Genomic DNA, 21071 nt, shown 5'->3' with positions numbered 1-21071 from the left:
AAACCAGAACTAGCACTGAGGCTAGGCACTTTTGTATCCAAGAAAATAGGTACACCTTGTTAACTTAAGTAATGGAGGGTTTCTGGTAAGGATGGACATGCAGAGGAATCCAGAAAAAGTTGATCAACCAAGGCTCAGGACATTAAAGAGCATCCCTGTGTCAAAGGGGGCTCTGGGAAACTTGGGGCTCTACATTTAACATTCAGCTATACCTGCTTCATTCTATACTGTCCTGGCTAGCATCTTTCTTCCCTCTGCTCTGCAGGTTGCTTATAGCCTCTTTTCCAACTAATGGCCTTTTTAAAAGTTCAGCTGTCAATTAACTGCCTCAATCAAGAAAATTGGCCCAGCTCATGGTTGCTACCAGTTGGGCAACATCATGGAGGCTGGCTGTCCTTGGGTTCAATCAGCTAGATGGGAAGCAACAGAGTCCTATATGATTAAAGGTAGGAGGGGGCTGAGAACAGGAAGGTACAACCAGGGAGAGTAGGTCAGGCATTTCTATGTAACAAACGGCATACTTGGGCTTGGTTGTTGATAAGGTCTGAATGTGTTCCCTAAAATTCTTGCGTTGGAAAATCAATCCCCAATGCAAATGTGTTGCAAAGCTCTTGTGAATGAACTCATGGTAGCAATTAAAAGGGTTTTCAAGACTGGATTTACCCCTTTCTGCCTTTGTGTCACGTGAGGCTACAGCAAGAAAACCCTCACCAGAAGAAAGCACTTTGATCTTGGATTTCTCAGCCTCTAAATCTGTAAAAAAAAATTTACACCCTTAATAAATGACTGTGCCAGGTATTGTTATAGTAGCACAAAATGGACTAAGACAGACATACAATACAGGTAAGAAATAGGCCAAAATATGAAGAGCTTTAAATTCCAGAGTAAGAAAACCCATACTTAGCTTTGTGGGTAACTGTGACTGTAACAGTTCCTGTCATCCATCCATCTCTCTCTCTTTCTCTCTCTCACTCACACACACACACACTGCTTTTTCTTCCCTATCACTGAAAGAGGGTAATCTCAGAACCTCAGCAGGAAACTTTCATGAAGACTAGGGCAGATCTCAAGAAGTGAAGAATGAGAGAACTTTCTGTTTGAAAACTCCCTGATGCTCAGCAAAAAGGTCTTTAATCTGACATGGTTAAAAATGTACTGTATAAGAATATAATATCCACTCAGGGTGTTCCTCATGCAAATGAGTTGGCTCATATCGTGAGGTTAAATGCTTACAAATGCTTTTTACTGCCAAAGAGTGAAAAGGACAAAAAAAATGTATAGTTTTTAGTGAAGCTGAAATAAATCTAGGAGTTTCAGTAGTAAAATGGCCAAATTTGAGAAATAAGGAAGATATAAAGATTTCCGGATTCTGACAATTCTCCAGAACGCATAAACTACTCCTTTCTACTACACATAGGAATGCATAAACTACTCCTTTCACAACCAAAATCAATTGTGACTATTACTACATATTTAATCACAAAGAGTATTTGGTAAACTCTAAAAACATGTAAGTAGTGATTTGCATTCATTCTAATATACACCTAATAAACATATACCATGTAGTTCAGTCTGTAAAAAAGATGAGTACTGAATGGATGTTTAAATAGTTGTAATCTATATTCAATAACAGACCCTTTTTCAAACAACTCTGTCCCAATAGCATTCATTGACATTTTTTCCAAACCAAACATTTTAGCATCAGTCTTTGAGTTTTGCAAATTTTCATAAATTGGCAAGTGATTTCTGTTTGTTTCTCAGTTTTCCCTAGATACAGTAAACTGTTGAGACAATGTGTGGTTTAAACAAGTTGAGCAAGGTAGGTATCAGTAACACCAAAGGGGTGTAAGAGGCAAGTAAAAAATGAAAAACTAGAAGTACTTTCATGTTAATGTTTTATTTAAACCAGTACAAGCACCATGCTTAACAAAAGACTGTCCAAAATAAACATGCAGTATGAACTAGCAGAGACTGAAACCACAGGTTAAGAAGTTGTGCCAATTGTTGGTTTGATTAAACGAAGACAGAGAACTGTTAAAATTCACAAGACTAAACCATTAATGTTTCAAGCCTCCTGAATGAGATTATATTGGACCATCTAAATAAGTGGGAATTGCCCTGGCATGTTAGTGATCTCAAATAATATTCAAGTAATTAGATGTGTATGAATTATACTCCATAAAGCAAGAAAATACAGTTTCTATCACAAGCTTAATGTAGTTGTTTTACACATTACAGGAATGTGATCATTGATTTGAAATGTCAAATGGCCTAACAGGAAACAAGTTTCTCAAGGATATTCAACTTGGGACCAATAGTTTTATGTGGCCTAGAAGATTATTTACATTCTTCCAGAAATACAAAATAAGATTTGTCCTGAAACGTTTGAAACACTTCTTCACATAAATTGTAAAGGTTTAAAACTTCATAGATTCCAGTATTACCAGTCTATTAAACAAATAGGGAGTGCAACCATACCAAGAGTACTTGAATTGATAGAATATGAGTTATTCTCTACTTCCACCAAATATCAGCATTTAAACTCTTATGAAAATATCTATTCATCACTAGTCCACATATGGATTAATGACATTACTTGAGTTTAAAAAGTAGTCCGTACATTTTTTTTTTTTTTTAAGTACACCTTCCTTAATATTTGTATGGGTTAGGGGAAAAAGCCAAATTTAATTTGGCCATAAATTCCCCTACCTGGAAACGTTTAGTTAAAGTGTCAGACCAGGATACTGTTTATGGCTACATTTAACTCCTGAAAATAGGAGATAAAAAGGGAGGGAAAGTGCTGACAGACATTTTGCTACACAGATTCTTCAATGACAATAAAAATTTAGCAACACCCTCTTAAACAAGAGTATGTTTAACTGCACCAGGCATTTAGTAAACTTTTTTTGAAATAGACAATTCAAACATTTATTTTAGAAGTGAATTAAACAAAAACAGTCAGTCAACCAACTATTTTTCCTAACATAATTCTTTAATACCAGAACAAAGTGAATACTATTCAAAACTCAAGACATTTTGGAATTTCAGCATAGTAACCTGAGAACAATTTTCTTCATATGTCATTATGTTGCCACAAAAACCATACTGTGATTACTTGTTGTTTCTATTTTGACATAAGATGCTATGCAGAACTTATGCAAGGCCAATAATTTCAAAACTAATGCTGACTTAGAACACCATGAAGGAGGTTCCCAGGAAAAAGTTGCTGCCAAAAAGGAAAGGTTAAGATTTAAGGCTGAATGGGAATGGCTATACCAGAAAGATATGGAATGTAAGAACTGGAATTATGAAATCTGTAGTAACTATTTGTAGGAAGACAGAAAAAAGAAAAGGAAATGTACTTTAAAAGAAAAATGCAAAATTTAGTTAAAGGGAAACATAGAAATATCTGAGAAAATTTTAGAGCATGGAATTTGTAATAATCCTATTGGACAGACAGAATAAAAAATGTTCTACTGTTCTCCTAACGTCAATCTGTTGTCTTGAGAAATACATGTTATTAACAAGGAGACAGGCTCAAAGCAGCACAGTTTATCACAGCTCTTTGCTCCTGTTAGAAAATAAAAGAACTAAGAGTTCCGTGTATGGAAGGTCAATATTATCTGAGAATATGGAGGACTTCCATATTTTTTAAAAAAAATTAGGCTAAAATCTTAAAAATGAAACAAGGAACCTTATTTTAAAAAATACATTCTTGCAGCACTAGTGTTTCTTACTGATGCAAACCAGATAAAACAAAATCTCACCTCCCTCTTAAAAAAATTAAAACCACTCTCTATTCATTTGGATTTCGTTTGCATTTCTGAAGAATTATTTGTTAAGTTACTCGATACCAAAATAGCTGTTTAAAGAATTCTTAAACTTCCTGCATGAAGTTTTCTCTCTCTGAAAACTGAAATAAAGGAACTGTTCCATTTATTAACTAAAACAAATACCTACTCTAGCACTTTCCCATTTCCAACTTGTCAATGTTTCCTGACTTCTAGATTAGTGAAGCCAAACAGATGGGAAAGAAGATGCTCTATTCAATACTGTGAAAATTCCAACTATCTTTCTCTCTTTGTTAAAGTTGGCACAGAACTCTCAAAAATAAAATGCAAAAAATAATATGAATAGAAAATATGCCAACATAAAAAGAATGCCTTTGCTAATTTTGAAATGACTATGCTATTCTTAATATAAGAATCTATTCACCAAATTTGGTTAAGCTTCTTGAGTCTCTAGATCTTTTATTAAATTACCATTCAATAGTTACTTATGTTTGTTTTTAAAGTATGCTATATATATTATGATTCTTGCTTTATCCAAGGGTTCCCTTTTTTTTTTTTTTTTTTAACATGACTGGCTTGGTTAACCAAACAGATGACCAGTTTAGACTATCTTCTGACATTTGGGATTAAAAATGTGATTTCTGTTAATGGGTTATTAAGTATGACCAAAGTTTTAAGATAAGCAACTTTTACAAATGGCACAAAACTAGTCACAAATATACCCAAAATTACAACTCTCAACTGCCATATTTTCACCAATGCAAGCAGATAGTTGGAATTTTAAAAATAAGAAGTTGATTTTATTACAAATTTTAGATAAACACATTAGAAAATTGTTTTATTTGGACCCTTTAAAAAAGTATTAATTTCACCAAATCTAGAATACTGGCAGTGTAAAAGTCCTAAACTAACTTTAAAGCTAACAAATCAAAGGCACAGTATTAACACACTTAAAATAATTAGTGTTCACAAGACATTAGGAGGTGCCTTATAAATGAAGTGTTATTAACCTAGATTCAAAACTATCTAGAAATGACAATGGGGAATGAAGCCCTTGATTATTACAACCTAACAACTGTGAAGACCAAGATGCTATTTTCCATAAGAAGAAACCTAAGAGTCATAACTCTATCAAAAATTCTAACTCCTAGACCTTAAAAATGAATGATTGATGAACATAGTTTCTAGACTTGATTAAAAAGATATAGGAAATCAAGAGGTACAAAATTGATGAAAAATGTACTTGAAATGTAGATTACACTACAGTAAATTACTATTCATGGCTCAAAATTAGGTCACTCAAGTTTTTAACCCCAAATTAATTTCAATGCTTTGACAAGTGATAATATGCTATTTTCATATATAAATTGCTAATATCCAGTATTTGTCAAAAGGAGGCAACTGTTGTCTAGCACAATCTAATACCCACTTTCCAATGGTGTCTGTAAATAGTAACAAATTCTGAACCATAAGTTATAGAAATTAGTCACAAGAGTGCAAAAAGTCCTTGGAGAAAAGTAGCCCACCTAACAATTACAAATATAAAGAAACACTTTACAAAGTTTCATTACTATGAAGATGATTTCCTCTTTGTTCAAACTTTGCACAAATGAAGAATTTTTCTTTACTGCAGGAAACAAACTGTAAGTAACAGTGCATTTTTTAGGCATAAATAAGTATTTATGTCTGGTTCCAGTATAGTCAGGTTAATACATAAATACTTTAAAAACACAGAAGTTCACATTAGTGGAAAAACCCAAGTTTCTCACGTAACCATTCTTCAGTTAGGTCTTCGGTATTTCTTATTTCGAATACCTTAAGAAAAAAAACTTAAGTCATATTTCTGACATTTACACAATACACATTATATATCTGAGTATTCTATTAAATACCAAATTCTGCTTCCTTCATATTGGTCATGACTTAACCTACAATAAATTATATATATATATATATTTTTTTTGCGGGGGTGGGGAGTGTGTACCAGGGATTGAATTCAGGGGCACTTGACCACTGAGCCACATTCCCAGCCCTATTTTGTATTTTATTTAGAGACAGGGTCTCACTGAGTTGCTTAGCGCCTCACTTTTGCTGAGGCTGGCTTTGAACTTGTGGTCCTCCTGTCTCAGCCTCCCAAATCACTGGGATTACAGGTATGTGTCTTGGCACCTGGCAAATTAGATACATTTTTTAGCAGTACTTAATTTCTTTTAAAAGCTAAGTACTCAGTATAGCAATCAAGATGAGAGAAGACAAACACTGTAAAATAGCAGTTTTATAAAATTTACTCATTAGAAGAGACACGCATTTTAGTATATATAACTAAAATCAGTCATGAACTGGAAGAACATACCATGAGTTCTCCATAATTTGGCAAATGGAAATACCAGTTGTAGATTGTTTTGATAAGAATAGAAGGGAGGTCCATGGCAAGAATTTGAATTAACACAGGCCCAGAAAGTATAATGGCTATGGAGAGACAATGTATTACAGCAGACTGGATGGGATTATGGATCAGATGTGAGTTTGAATCCTGGCAACCCTAGGCAAAGCATTCAGCCTCTGAACCTGTTTTTCCTATTTACAAAATAGAAATACTAATTAGCCACACAGGGCTATAAGGATTTGAATAGAGTATTTATAAAAATAACTTGTAAGTTGTAATGTCTCAAGTATAGCACTTTAGAACACACAAAGCATTATAAAAGACTTAAGACTAAGGCTATTAACAGAATTTGTTTTTTTTTTTTTCCCTTAGTTTAGTTTTGTTTCATATTTTACAGTGCTGAGGATCAAACCCAGGGCTTTGCACATTCTAGACAAGCACTCTGCGTTCCTCCTTAACCATCCAACCCCTTACAGCAATTCCAGAATGTTTCCAGCATAGAAGTTAGGAAAAAAAAAAATTGTGTCTATAAATTGGTAGTATCAATGATAATCATAAGGGCTGGAGAGAAAAAGCAGATGGCACTTAAAGACAATCCCAAATTAATGCTTAAGCACCCAAGGGGAAACACTGATACTGTCATTAAAATAAAATCAGAAAGAAAATATTGTTAAATATGGTCTTGATGATACAATATTCTATTTCATAGATTAAACGTATATACTTTTACAACTTAAAATAGTATGTGGAAACTAAATCAAGTTGAGACAAGTACACCTTACTATTAAGCTTCAAAAATACCATAAAAGAATGGAGATATATTATATATTAAAGCAAGTGTCTCATATACAGTTAGCTACACAATACAGAATTCCAGCACAGAAACCTGAATGCTGATCTTTACCTATTAGACATTACTTTATGGAAGATAGAGAGCTTGCAATAAACTTAATAGTTCCACTGGATTTTCTAAAGTTGTTCACATTCTGAATATGATCTCTTGTATTCAACTTATTGAACAAAAAACACATTTTGGTTTAAAAACTACTATCATTCTATTACATAAAGAACCAATCCAATACAAATTAATAGATGAACAAAAGCAAATCTAGTATAGCAGAGGAAGGAGAAGGGGAGTAAGGGGTGAGGCAGAAGGGAAAAGAGGGCATCATGAACTGAAATTGATTTCCATGCATGTATGAATTTGTAGAGATGAACCCACTATTATGTATAATCATAAAATTCTAATTTTTAAAAAAAGACCACTATTATTCTATTTAAAAATAATAAAAAGTTTTGCTAATTTACAGCTGTGATCAAAATAACCCTCAACTGCATAGAAAATACTTAACTATCTAGACTGCTTTAGTTATTGTCTATACTCTAAAGGAAAGTATACCATCAACAAACAAATCAAATATAAATACTACCTTGGTTAGTTCAGCTGTTTGGACTAACTTATTCTTACTCCCCGCATACATCATCTGTTGTTCAGGCTTACATCCTGGAAAAGAGAGATTAGTATAGAAATGAAGTGTAGACTTTGAAAAAAATGATGAATTTTCATTTTAAAAAATTACATATTTAGTATTTCCTTAACTTTTGAGTTGAGAAAAAGTGTGTTCTAAATGTACATGGGCTATATTTTGAATCTTATTTTTCATACCGCCTGCACAGACACAGCTATAAATAAGTCCACATATAAGCAAAAAAATGATTCTACACCTTTGTAGATCTTGACTTTTAGAGCCTTGCAAATACTTACAAATAGTGTTTAGCACTATTTCTTAAGTTTGACACTAAATATCAAGATCAATTTTATGGATGCTTTAAATACATAAATTTTGAGATAGTGAATTATTGTCTGGTTATTTCTTAGGTTAAAAATATAGTATATTTTAGAGGTTAAAAATACAAATAATCAAGTTTAGAAAAGAACTCAATAATAATGGAAAAATTCAGATGATAATGAATTCCTTAAGTACTATTCATTTATTTATTGTTTTGCAATACTATGGATGGAATCTAGGGCCTGGCACACACTAGGCCAGTACTGTACCATTAGGCCACATCCTCAGCCCAATCCATTTTTTTTTTTTTTTTTGAGAGAGAGAGAAGAGAGAGAGAGAGAGAGAGAGAGAGAGAGAGAGAGAGAGAGAGAATTTTTTTTAATATTTATTTTTTAGTTCTTGGTGGACACAATATCGTTATTTTATTTGTATGTGGTGCTGAGGATCGAACCTAGCGCCCGGCGCACACCAGGTGAGCACATTACCGCTTGAGCCACATCCTCAGCCCCCATTCCATTTTTTTTAAAAAAAAATATTTTTAATTGTAGATGGACAAAATACCTTTAATTAATTAATTTATCTTTATGTGGTGTTGAGGATTGAACTCAGTGCCTCACATGTGTGAGGCAAGCACTCTACCACTGAGCCACAACCCCAGCCCAATCCATTTTAATATCCAATGTAAGCTACTCCAGGATCACTTTCAAGGTGATAGGTATATCACTGCTGACTACTATTTAAAAGATAAACATAAATATACTATTATTTTTTTCGTTTTTTAAAAATATATTATTATTACCACACAAAGTTCACATACTTATAAATAAGATTAAACAACATTAAATAAACAAGATTAAAATAAACTTCTGATATCTAAAAAGTGTCATTATATGCCATAATTATTAAAATACATGTAAGGTTTGACCCAACAATTATACTTCTAGGAATTCATCCTCAGAAAGTAAACACATTCTTAAAGATGATGTTTAGTAATACCTTCTTTCTACGTATGCACAGAGGTGTATGCAAACACATACACACCTCAATTTAGGTTACTCAACAATTTAATCTTTTAAAAAAAGCATAAAATCTGTCTAATAAAAATGGTTTAAGGCTGGATGCAGATGGATTACAGACGGGTACATGCCTGTAATCCCATCGGCTTCGGAGGCTGAGGCAGGAGGATTGTGAGTTCAAAGCCAGGCTCAACAAAAAGTGTGGCAAAAAACAACTCACTGAAACCTGTCTCTAAATAAAATACAAAATAGGGCTGGAGATGTGGCTCAGCGGTCAAGTGCCCCTCAGTTCAATTCCCAGTACCAAAAAAAAAAAAAGATGGTTTAGTTAGATCAGAGGCAAATATACATTATTTAAAGAAATTTACTTACCAACAGGACTGGAGAAAATAAAGCACAGAGGATATGAAACTCTTCCATCATCATGTTGATATTTATAACTATATACAATGAAGGTTTTTCTCAAGTTAAAGAAACTAAAGTCACTGCTCTGAGATCGGTACTTACCAACACCAGGGGAGCTACTGAGTGGCAAATTAATATTTTATTAATTTAGGTCACACTTTCATTATTGTCTTTCTACAAAATAATAAATGGGCCTCAAAGGTAAGTTTAAAAAATCATGTAATTTGTCAAAAAGAAAATTATTAAAGTATGGATTTAATATAGATTTTTCTCTAATTTCTATTGTACATACATTATAATAGAGAATTATTTTTAAAAGAAAATAATTCACCCCACTAAGACATCAACTTTTTCATTTTTCTTAAAGTCTGATCTGTACAGATATATTTTAATTCAGTTTTGATCATGATATAGAAGGAATTCTGGTAAAACATATCTTTTGAAAGTTTAACAAATGAGCTATTTACAATGAAATTCTGACCACTAAAGAAAACAAATCACTCCAAAGCATTAAAAAAAGGATATCGAGGTTGTCGTTCTGGTAGTTCATCTTTAAGTTCATCTGGTGAAATGCCCTAGTACCGTAGAGAAAAACAACTTTTAAACATTTCCTTTCCCATAAGTCTTTAGGAGATATGCTAAGCCTATTCTAATAATAGTTATAAATTCATTAGCACATGTCACAAAACAAATTTACTTTCAATTAATAGCTAAACATGGGGCTGTGAGACATAGTGTTCTGTTTATGTTCCAACTGTCAGGATAAGCTAACCCCTCAGAGGAAATATCTCATTTTAGAAAAACAAGTTAATTCATTTCACTCTAAATTACTTAGTAACTAAATGCTTGAATTGTAGGATTTTAGTTTTTAATTATTACCTTAAGCTGACTCACTTTTTACTGGACATAACTTCTATCCCTTATTAAAAGGGATTCCATTAATGCCTTAAAGACAGTTAAATTAGCTAGAAAATGCAATACACAATAATTAATCCATGCTTTTCATGCACAATGAGTATGTACTTAAAGGAGGTTTAGAACTTGTTTTAAAGGTATGTGTAACTAATATAAAGGATCTTTTGAATGATAGTAATTGTTTTACTATAAAAATTGTATTTAGCTTATTGAACAAACCTCAAGTTCCTCATCCAGTACCACCAGGCGTTTATCCTTGTCAATCTTCACTAAAATAAAAATACAGTATGAGTAAACTGTGATTCTAATGTGACCTTGATCTAACCAATGCATGCATTCTCAATCTTTCTTGGGACATTTAAAATTTAAACACTGAGAAACACAAGCATAAAACTCATTCATAGTTTTAGTTTATGGTCTATTTGGTAGCTTTGCTTTTTAAGCAGTTAGCTTTTACACTTTACCCACAATTTTCAACACCTAGTTTGCTTATTTAGAACTTCTGTCACCTCCTTACTGTGTATGTGAAGAATTCTATAACTCAAACCCAACTTCCTAGATAAGGTCCAAAGGTAAATGTGACTGGTCTATGGGCAGGGTGGTTAGAACTGTAAGGAAGAGTGGACCTGCGGTCAGGTCAGGAAAGAGAAACCTCGTGTTTGCCAGCTTCTCCAGAGCCAGGATTTCATGCTGCATTATCATTAGTCTCGGAAAGTAAACTATAAAATAGCACTGATATCCATATTAAAATACATCTGACATAATCAAAAGTCAAATCAAAATACGTTTAGATAACCTATACATTTATTTGTTTTTTTTAACTAGTCTGAAGAGCTGGTTATGTGTGGTTTTGCATGAATTTCACAGTAAATCCTATGAAATACAATGTGGTCTCAAAATCACTTCACCTTTTGTGGTAAAATAGTACTAATATACACATTCACTTTTAAGAATTATATGCTCACATTACAGAAATTATTTGTAACAGAACCTGAATTAATGACAAGGTATCACCACTTCTGATTAATTCACACCTGCTAAGTGCATCTCTGTTAAGCATAGTCTATGTAGTTCTACATTTTCACACCTTTTACCTTTCTAAATCATTAACTACATATTAAATATTACGGATGAATACAAGGAACTCTGCACAGCTTCACATATAGCTTCACAGTGGAGAGGCAGTCTGTGGATTATTCTTTCCATTTACAGAAGATATTCACACTTAAAAGCACTCTCCGTGAAACTAGAATTCAGTTCTAGAATTGGAATAGTGCCCAAAGCCACTCTGGACACAATGATGAACTTTATCATTCTAGGTATAGGCACAGATTTCTTCCAGGCTTTTAGTTTCCCAAGAAGGATGGAGAGACCAGTCACTACACATGAGAATCCTCATTCCCCAAGTGAACAAGAAGATCATCTTCTCCAGAGCTGTGTACGATTGGCTGTTTCTTGATTTTTAAAGGTAGGGGTAAGGGATGTAACAAATGGAGCAACACTACTTTCTAAAGGTTCAGTTTATTCAACACAGCTATAAGATAAAAACAAGCTAAGATCATGTAACTTGGAAGCAATCACTTTTAGCTTACTTATAATGGCAGCATTGTTCGTTTCTTTGCGAAAACGAAACTTTCTCAGCTTTTCCACTAAATCTTCAGCAACATCACAAACCACCAAAGACTCGCTCTATAAAAGAGGAAAAAAAATAAAATGCCATGACCTCAATAAATGTATGTTAAAGACTTTCAAATTCACCCATCTTTGGATTTATATTGTTTAATCATACACTTCTGTTCACCTTCTATGTAGGATATATTTTAACAGTCTCTTTGGTTGATAAATTTAAAAAATCAGAAACATAGCCAGGTGCAATGGTATTCCTGTAATCCCAGTGCCTTGAGAGGCTGAAGCAGGAGGATCACAATTTGAGGCCAGCCTAGGCAAATTAGCAAGACCCTGTCTCAAGATAAAAAATAAAAAGGGCTAGGATGTAGCTCAGTGGTAGAGTGACCCTGGGTTTAATCCCCAGTACTAAAGTGGGGGAAAAAAAATCAGAAACATCACAATATGTATCTCATCAGAACTGTAGAGGAAGGGAAGGAAACAGGAAAAGTCAAGGGTCACCATGTGCTTTTAGATAAGGCAAGCATCACGTTTTCACACTGTTCAGGAAGAACAGGAAAATATCTTATAAATCATTTTTTTAAAATAAAAATAACAAAAGTATAAACACAAGTCCTAAGAGGAAAGATGAATAATATTTTATATCTTAATTGACTATGAACATGTAAAATGAGCTAATAAGATGCAAAAGCAAAACCAGATGAAACAAAAATAAAATTTTAAAGAACTGTTTAGAAATTATGAAGAAATATTAGAGAAACTTGCTCAGAAATCTGGCAAGGAAATGATCAAAAGCACTCTTCTTTTAGTGGTACATGCATTACTGCAAATGATAGTGAAAAAATATTTTTGTTTTTAATATGTAAAATATCAAACACATACAAAAGGACAAAGCAGGACAGTGACACCTATGTATACTACTCAGTTTCAATCATTAAACTATATTTCATTCAACACCCTCAACAATGCCCCTGCAACCTATGACACAACAAAGGCCAAAAGTAATTTCACTTGGAAATGAGTTCAAAGACAGCCTCACTAACTTAACAAGACCATAAGCGACTTAGTGAGAACCTGTCTCAAAATAAAAAAATATTCAGAAAAGGGCTGGGGATGTGTCTCTGTGGTTAAGTACCCCTGGGTTCAATCCCTGGTACCAAATAAATAAATAGATAGCAACATTATCCTACCTAAAAAAAAAAAAAAGACAGACAATAATTCCAGACTCCAATATCCAAATAGTCTTCAAATTCCCTCTTTGTTTTAATTTTTTTAATAGTTGGTTTAATTGAGTCAGGTTCCATACAAGGTCCATTCACTTTAGTCTCATTTCATATATAGGTTTTCCCCCTACCTTCCTCCTCCTTGAAATGCTAAATACACATCTCATCATAACCCCAAAGCATTAAAGCTTCCAATTTTACAGTAAAATAAAAAAATAATAAGAGCCTGTTTGCTTGATCCTGTATTGGGTAAAAGACAGCATATGCTAAAGCAGAAAATGGCTTTCAATTTTAACTGCCCTTTAAATTCAGAACAATGGTAAGACATAAGGTAAGATATATACCATAGGATATGTTAAAATACAATCGGAAAGTACATCCTATCAAAGTATATTATCCAGTAAATAACAATCACGTGGGGATTATGGATTTCCAACCTTTTCATTCTCTTCAGAGATGCTAAGTCATTGGGAGCTTCCTGAAGATAAGATTTAATCCTATTTCATTATTATTCTCTCTTTCAAGAAAGATCACAAAAACCAGAAAACAAAAATTTCTATTCTCTCTTTGACCAAAGGCAGAATCCATTAATGAAACTAATAAACACTTCAGATTTTTGTTTAGGCAAAGATCAATTTGTTGTGAAAGTTTTATCCTCCAGTTCTGACGCTCAGAGCTGCTTGTGTTAAGCTTAACATCCTAGGATCAGAAACCAAGTAAAAAATATGCTGATTTAACCTGTATAACTCATTTTTGTGTTTTTGCCCTTCTCAAAACCACAATAAGGCCCAAAATTCCTTTCTACAAGGAGGACTGAGGCTTGGCCAACTCTAACTGCTTACACTTAGTAGAAGCATTTACAAAGGAGTAAAATGTCATTTAAAAAAAATCATATGGTAAATGTTACCACACAAAGTAAAGTGGAGAGTTGAGATAAAGTGTTCATTTATTGGTTTATCCATATGATGACTATTAAATTAGTGCAGTACTGTGCTATATGCTAGAGATATAATCATGTAAAAAGGAAATAAAAGATATCATCCCTTGCCTCAGGTAGCTTATATCACAGTCTAGGAGAGAAGGAACCTACACCAAAGGGTCAGGCAAAAATAAGTACACTTGTACAAGAGCTAGAAAGGAGAGATACACAAGACTGTGAGAACCTGTGACTGGTTAAGAATACTATGGTGATAGGATGATTCCCTGAAAAAGCATCTGGAGGATTAAAACTACCTGTGCAAAGACCTGATTCAAGTGAACTCAAGCACAGACAATGAGCAGGAACATGCTCCAGGAAGAATTGGGTCATATTAAGTATTTTGCTTTCTATCTCATAGGTAAAGGGAAACCAATAAGGTGTTTTAAGTAGGATAGGGAAGGAAAACACAATTATATTTGCATTTTGAAAAGATCATATTTCTTGTGGTAAGCAGGAAACAGGCTGAGAGCCAGGATGATTACAACAAACCTAGTTAACAGTCAAGACTAGTCCTAATGAGAGATAAAAAGTAGTTCAGAGAAACTGAAAAGAGTAAAGAGAACTGAACAATGCTAATAACTGTTAACACGTATTAAACACCATGAGAATCACTGTCATATCTTTTACACAGATTTCTCTTCATGCTAGACACAATTTCATGAAAGGAGTAGTTATTATTCCAGTTTTGCAAGAAAGTAAGGCTAGGACAGATTAAGTATCTTCCACCAAATTATGCAGCTAATGGGGCCAGGATTCAACCTAGGCAGCCTGACCTTTGGCCCACTCTCTTAATCATTACAAAGGAGCTGATGAATGGATTGGGTATGAGGTAAATGAAATGGGTAAGGGAAAAAAGGGCTATAAAAATGTCTCCTAAGCTTCTGGTTTGTATAACATATTGAATGGCCCAACCTCACTGAGTTGCCAAACAGTGAGTCAAGACCAGATTTGAGGCAAAATAACAAGAGGAGTTCCTTCTAGACAAACTGAGGAGACGTTGAGGCACCCAAATGGTGAAAAGCTTCCAGGGATGTTAAAAACTAAGTGGAATATAATATCTGGACTGGATCTCAGAAGCAAGATCTCAGATACAAGTTCACAAATCATCTAAATATAGGTGATACTTGAAGCCATGAATGTAGGAGAAAGGATACAGAATGGAAGAGAAAGATTACAATGGAATCTGGGACTCCTACAAGTACCTACTGTCCAGGGAAAGGATAATATGCATGGGAAGCAGATAGACCAAGAGGAGAAGCAGGAAGAAAACCAGGAGTTCTGTATTCCATAACCCAAGAAAAAAGCGTAAGGGAAGAAAATACTTCAAAAACTGGAGAATGTCAACACTCTGGAATGCAGCTGAAAGGTCAGAAAAGATAAAAACTGAAAAGAATCCTTTGGATTCAGTGACCATGACAAGATCTACTCGATAGAGTGGGTGGTGACAAAGAGTGGGAGGTCAGAGAGACAGCAGTGTTTTTCTGATGTTATTTCTAATGAAACTTGAGCTTATTTAAAAACCCAATAGGAAGGATCCAGAAGATCCTAGTTGGCAATTCATTTAATTCTCCACTTAATTTTTATGCTTGGAGGGAGCGTCCCCTTATTCAACAAAACGAAATTTCTGACAGTTACTTTACGGTCAAGCGCCAAAGCCTTGGGTCAAAAGATTTTCCATAGCCTTAAATCGGAGAATGCATGCATAAGGAGAAATGTTCAGTGTAAGATAGGGGAAGGGGAAGACAGAAAGAAGCTAAGGCAAGGCCGAGAGAATGAAATCAGATTCGAGACCTCCTTGCAAACGCCGCAAGGCAGAAGGTGCAGGGGGCTCAAGAGCTCCTTAGGCCTGGCCCTCCCCAGCCGCCGTCGAAGAAATGCTGGCGTTCGGGGAGTCTGCTGCAGGGCGAGACCCCCTGCCCCTCCGACCTTCAGCTCAGGAGCTGGAGCCCTCCAACGGGAGGGGCCCGGCGAAGAGGGGCCTCCGCCGGCTGTAGCTGCAAGGCGGGTCGACCCCAGGGCAGGATGGAGGATGCTACACTACGCGCGGCAGTAGAGCCTGCAGAGGCCAAGTTTCTGAGTGGGAGCAACCGCAAGCAGCTGGGGTGGAAGCGGCCGCGGTCTGCAGCGACTGATTGTAGAAAACAGTTAAGACCGGCGGGCTGGCCCAGCCTTCTGGGCCCTGCTCTCCCCACCGCAACTCACCATTTTCCTTCCGGCCGGCAGCAACCCCTTGCCTTCTCTCGTGCCCCTTTAAGAATGGCACGGCAGCCGCCTCCCTTCCTGCCCCGGCGCCCAGCAGAGCCGCCCCCACCTATCAGCGCGGTCGCAGCTGCTCGCCACGTGACAGCCGACGGCGGGAGGCGCGGCTCAAAATTAACTGGAACGCGAGTGCCCACTGCTCAGCCTGGCTTCAAGCGTGCGCCAGATCTTGTTATCCTTAAACTTCAACCTTTGAGAGCAATTTCAAAGTGACAATATTGAGTCAATGATTTTATTGGTAAATGTGTATATTGGTCACAGTTTACCTCCCAAATTTAATCTCCCTCCAATCTAGGCACGCCCTCCTTCCTCCAACACTCTGCAGAATTCCACCTTTGACCCCCCCCCCGCCCACCATCCTACTCCCTCCTGCCAGGGCTTGGTAACAGGAACTGAACCCAGGGACGCTTTACCACTGAACCACTTCCGCAGCCCTTTTAAAAATGTGTTTAGACACAGGGTCTCACTAAGTAGCCTAAGGCCTCGCTAAATTGCTGCAGCTGGCTTTGAACTCTGATCCTTCTGTCTCAGTCTCTGAGCTACTGGGATCACAAGAAGCTGGTTAATATATTTCTTTACCCAATAGTATTTATTTACTGAAGTATGGTTGAATGATGATTGATGTTTAAATGGACACTCTTATGGGCCACTGCCTAATTGTACTTTGAAAACTGAGGTGCCATTTTCTATTCCTGACTAGGATGCCATTACAGACCTCTCTACATCTATTAAAATTCAGAGAACTTACACAAAATATGGTGGATCTTACTATATGTAAATTAAAGATTCCGTTTTTTAAAGTGTAAAACAAAATAGACTGTGGAGGGCAGAAGCAGAATCCAGAAAATTTTTAAGGATGTTATTGTAGTAATCTAGGGGAAGACATGACTTGGATGCAGGTGGATACAGTGGTTTGGTGAGAAGAGCCTAGAGCCAATACAGATTTCTGTGTTACAGTTTCTCTGTCTCAGCAATATTGATATTTGGGCTAAGTCAATTCTTGGTTGTGGGTTAGTGCACTCTGGATTGTAGGAAGGTTAGCAGCATTCCCAGCCTCTACCCACCAAAGACCAGTAGACTCTTCTTTCCCAGTTTCAACATGCAAAATTGTCTCCAGACATTGCTAAATACTGAGTTGAAGAGAAGATCACTCCCAAATGAGAACCACTGTTCTAGATGAATTTCTTAGGTTTGGGGCCACAAAGTAACCTCCTACTGCTTGGGCAACCGATGCTCAGCATCTAAGACCATGAGAGTTTGTTGTTGTAGTTTTTTACTAGAGCAATTTGAAAGTTCAGTCTATAAAGGACTAAACTGTTAGGTTCTGTGAAAGTGACAATTTTTCACAATTCCTGTCACCTATGACATCAAAAGCCAAATTGGTAATTCAGTTCCATTGTGTAGTGATTGTCTCAATGTTTGAACCTCAAAGTTATGACCCATTATATTCCTACCTATTGATATTTCCAAAATTGAGGTAGATTGCCTTCTAAGAAAGAATGTGAGATGTAAAAAGGCCATATGAATGAAAAAGTTGTCAGTTTCAAGAAAAATATATCATGGAGATAATAATTTTTAAAAACATGCTAATATTCTTGCATTCTTTAATGGGACTTTCTCCTTGGTCATCCCCAGAAGCACTTATCAGTCTCAAAAGATAGAGATAAATAAAAAGAATACAAAGAGAGAGAGAGAGAGAGAGAGAGAGCTTTTGACTTCAAAAATAAGATTTTTTAACCTCAAGAAACACAATTATCTTGAAAAAGCCAGACACAATTAAGAAAGGTTTTATGAAATTTTTAAATTTCAGGGGCTGGTGATGTAGCTCAGTGGTAGAATACAAGAGATCTAGGGTTCAATCCCTAGCACTGGAAAAAAAAAAGAAAGAAAAAAACAGACATTGATAACATGAAAGAGGCTACAACATAAGGAAAGTCAGTGGCAAGAAAAAGCCTTTCACTTTTGATCTGGTGGAGCATGAAGAGAAGCAGATAGAATAAGAACAGAATTGTACCTGCCAAGGGGAAAGAGGAGAGAATATCCTAAGGTAGGGTAGTGGAGAACCTAAAGAAAATGAAGCTGGTAGTCTACTTTCCCTGGAAGAAGGTAGAGGACCCTTGAATTTGGTCCTGGGCAGTGACATTCAGTGGCAGAAGTGGTTTAATTTGGTATCCTAAGATAACTGCTGGTTCTCAGTAGACTGCCCGTGGTGTAGGAGAATCTCCATATTCATATGTTCCCCCAATAAGTAAAAATGGAGATGATGAACAGTCTGGTGACTCAGCAAAGCTAAGAGGCCATAGCTTACGAAGGATTTACAGCCAGAGGTAAATGGCTAAAATCCAGGATTTCAGCAGTTGGGTCTGGCCCGGGGCAATCAAAGGCCAGATGAAAACTTCTTCTCTTTAGTGAAGAACTACAGGCATCATGCAGAGATGAGGTTTCATTTCCTGCCCCCTCCATCTTGAGATCCCATGAACATTTTGTGCAATCAGATATTATCTTAGGGAGGAAGGAGCAAGAGAAGAAGGAGGAGAAACTAAGAATTTTCTTAAAATACATCAGATTCCTAAAAGAGTCGATTAAATTAGAGGAGACTAAGATAGTTTCAATTGATAAATGTTAATTCCTATTGTCCTCTTTTTTTTTTCTCCTCTACTACTATTCAGTACAGTGTTGTTTCAAGAGCAAAACTAGATCAGTTACAGATAAAGAAGGGCCTTTCTTCCTATTTGGGTATAGAGATTGAACTCAGGGTGCTTAACCACTGAGCCACATCCCCAGTCTTTTATTTTTTATTTTGAGACAGGGTTTCACTAACTTGCTTAGGGCTCGCCAAATAGCTGAGGCTGGCCTTGAACTTGCAATCCTCCTGCCTCAGTCTCCCAAAATGCTGGGATTACAAGTATACACCACAGTGCCCAACCCATTCTTCCTCTTGCTGTGAGAATTATATATTTTTTCATCCCTAGTATCCTTAGAGCTGCCAATTATTCTCATAGAGAAGAACCTCTTTCATTCATTTGTTCATCCCAAATGTGACAACCAGATGCTTGTGGCACAAACATCAGTTAGGTGACATTCCTTTGCTAACAAGCAGGATAGATAGACCAGTGAACAGATACTTACACAGGGACAGGAGGGGTTCCATACAGAAATATATTGGATGCTATGAAAGAAACAACTTCCTAAAGATTAGGACACATCCAGGAAGGCTTCCTGGAGAAGGAAGCTGCAGAGATCAATCCTTATGCTTACGTAGAAATTAGGAGGAAGCAGGGGAGGAAAGAATAAGGGTTTTGAGAGCAAGGGAAGAACATATGTGTGGCCAATTATGAGATCTGCAAAATAGTTCATTTCATTGATCTTAAGATTAACACACCCCATACCCCAGTCACACATGGTGGTGAACATCTGTAATGCTAGCTACTCATCAGGAAGCTGAGGTAGGAGGATCCCTTAGGCTCAGTAGTTTGAGAACAGCCTAGGCAACATAGCAAAACCCCATCTTAAAAAAAAAAAAATCAGTGCTTCTCCACTACACACACACACACACACACACACACACACACACACTTTAACTTTTATAGAATAAGATGTACCTAAAAATCCATGGTATCTTAAATTTTTTCTTAGTGATAAAGGTGCAGTTAAAAGTACCCTAACATGAATGAAGAGTAAGTTTTGGGGGTGCCCTCATTTGCATGGGTTCTTCCAAAGTCTTTATATTTAATTTTGTATTTGTAAGTTTGTATTCATCTTAGAATGGATTCCCCAAATTATAAGCTTTAGGCCTCACAAACCTGCATTCAACTCAAGTGTGTTTTAGATGATTGGTAATTCAATAGGGCTAAGATCAGTGTTCGTAGGAGAGGAGGGAAGGGGAACAGGAATAAATGGTGAGATATTGGAGATTTAGAATTCAATTTCAGTGAAAGACAAGTACATCATTGTTCTGGTGGAAGAAGCCAGAATTTCAGCTCTTGCTTCTCTCATATGCTTCAGGTTCAATCATTAAGACCCATATACCTCTCCTATGATAGAGACTTGTAGTTCTCTTTGAAAATTTTTTTCCTCCTTATATAAGTAACAGAACTTTCTAGTTTAGTCAAGCACATGACTACCTTGAACAAAGACTGTATTTTTAGTCTTTCTTGCCATTAAATGCAGATATAAGGCTGAGATGTGGTCAATGGGAAGTATGGTATGTCCCTAGAGTCTGTGTCCCTAGAGTATCCTTAAATGGAAATGGTGTCCCAGTTTTCCTCTCTTTTCCCCTTCCTGCTAGTGAGAATACAAACCCGATGGCTGGTGCTGGAACTGCTATTTTGGACCATGAGAATTGGGGTCATATGGGTTGGAACAAATTAGGAGTCTTGGTCTCTTGCAATATAGTGAAGCACTATATTGGCTCTATATTGCCTATCTGTAGACTTTTAAGTTCAGAGAGAAATAAACCTTTATCTTTAGTAAGATACTGTTGTTACTTTTTTGTCACTCACATATAAAACCATTTCTAACAAATAATCTTCTTTTCTGTGTGTCCTTATCACTATTTTAATCAGAGTTAGCCATTTCTTAAATGGCCTTTTGAAAAAAAATCTAGTAATTGACATACCTATATTTACTCATATCTACCTCAACTATTTTAAATCAATGTTCTGTACACTACCCAAAATGA

At 35.9% G+C, this 21071-nt stretch overlaps 1 protein-coding gene across 1 annotated transcript; it reads right to left on the bottom strand.

Moving 5' to 3' along the window:
- Positions 1–1878: 1878 nt before the first annotated feature.
- On the bottom strand, positions 1879–16422 carry Gmfb (glia maturation factor beta). The gene is made up of 7 exons (XM_076850476.1): positions 16334–16422; positions 11896–11992; positions 10523–10572; positions 9890–9963; positions 9356–9444; positions 7608–7681; positions 1879–5606 (listed from the first exon to the last, which is right to left on the bottom strand). The coding sequence occupies exons 1-7, from the start codon at positions 16334–16336 to the stop codon at positions 5535–5537; spliced, it is 459 nt and encodes a 152-aa protein (XP_076706591.1). The 5' UTR covers positions 16337–16422; the 3' UTR covers positions 1879–5534.
- Positions 16423–21071: the final 4649 nt, after the last annotated feature.

Source organism: Callospermophilus lateralis, chromosome 3 (genome assembly GCF_048772815.1).
Source record: "Callospermophilus lateralis isolate mCalLat2 chromosome 3, mCalLat2.hap1, whole genome shotgun sequence".
NCBI lineage: Eukaryota > Metazoa > Chordata > Mammalia > Rodentia > Sciuridae > Callospermophilus > Callospermophilus lateralis.
This window is presented reverse-complemented; position numbering and strand designations above follow the sequence as displayed.

What these genes read in the sequence shown, in the direction of transcription:
- Gmfb (XM_076850476.1), bottom strand. An exon ending in TACTGGATGAGGAACTTGAG is followed by an intron (nt 9,964 to 10,522) that starts GTTTGTTCAATA and finishes CTACGGTACTAG; the next exon opens with GGCATTTCACCAGATGAACT. An exon ending in CCTTTTTTTAATGCTTTGGA is followed by an intron (nt 9,445 to 9,889) that starts GTGATTTGTTTT and finishes CTTTAACTTGAG; the next exon opens with AAAAACCTTCATTGTATATA.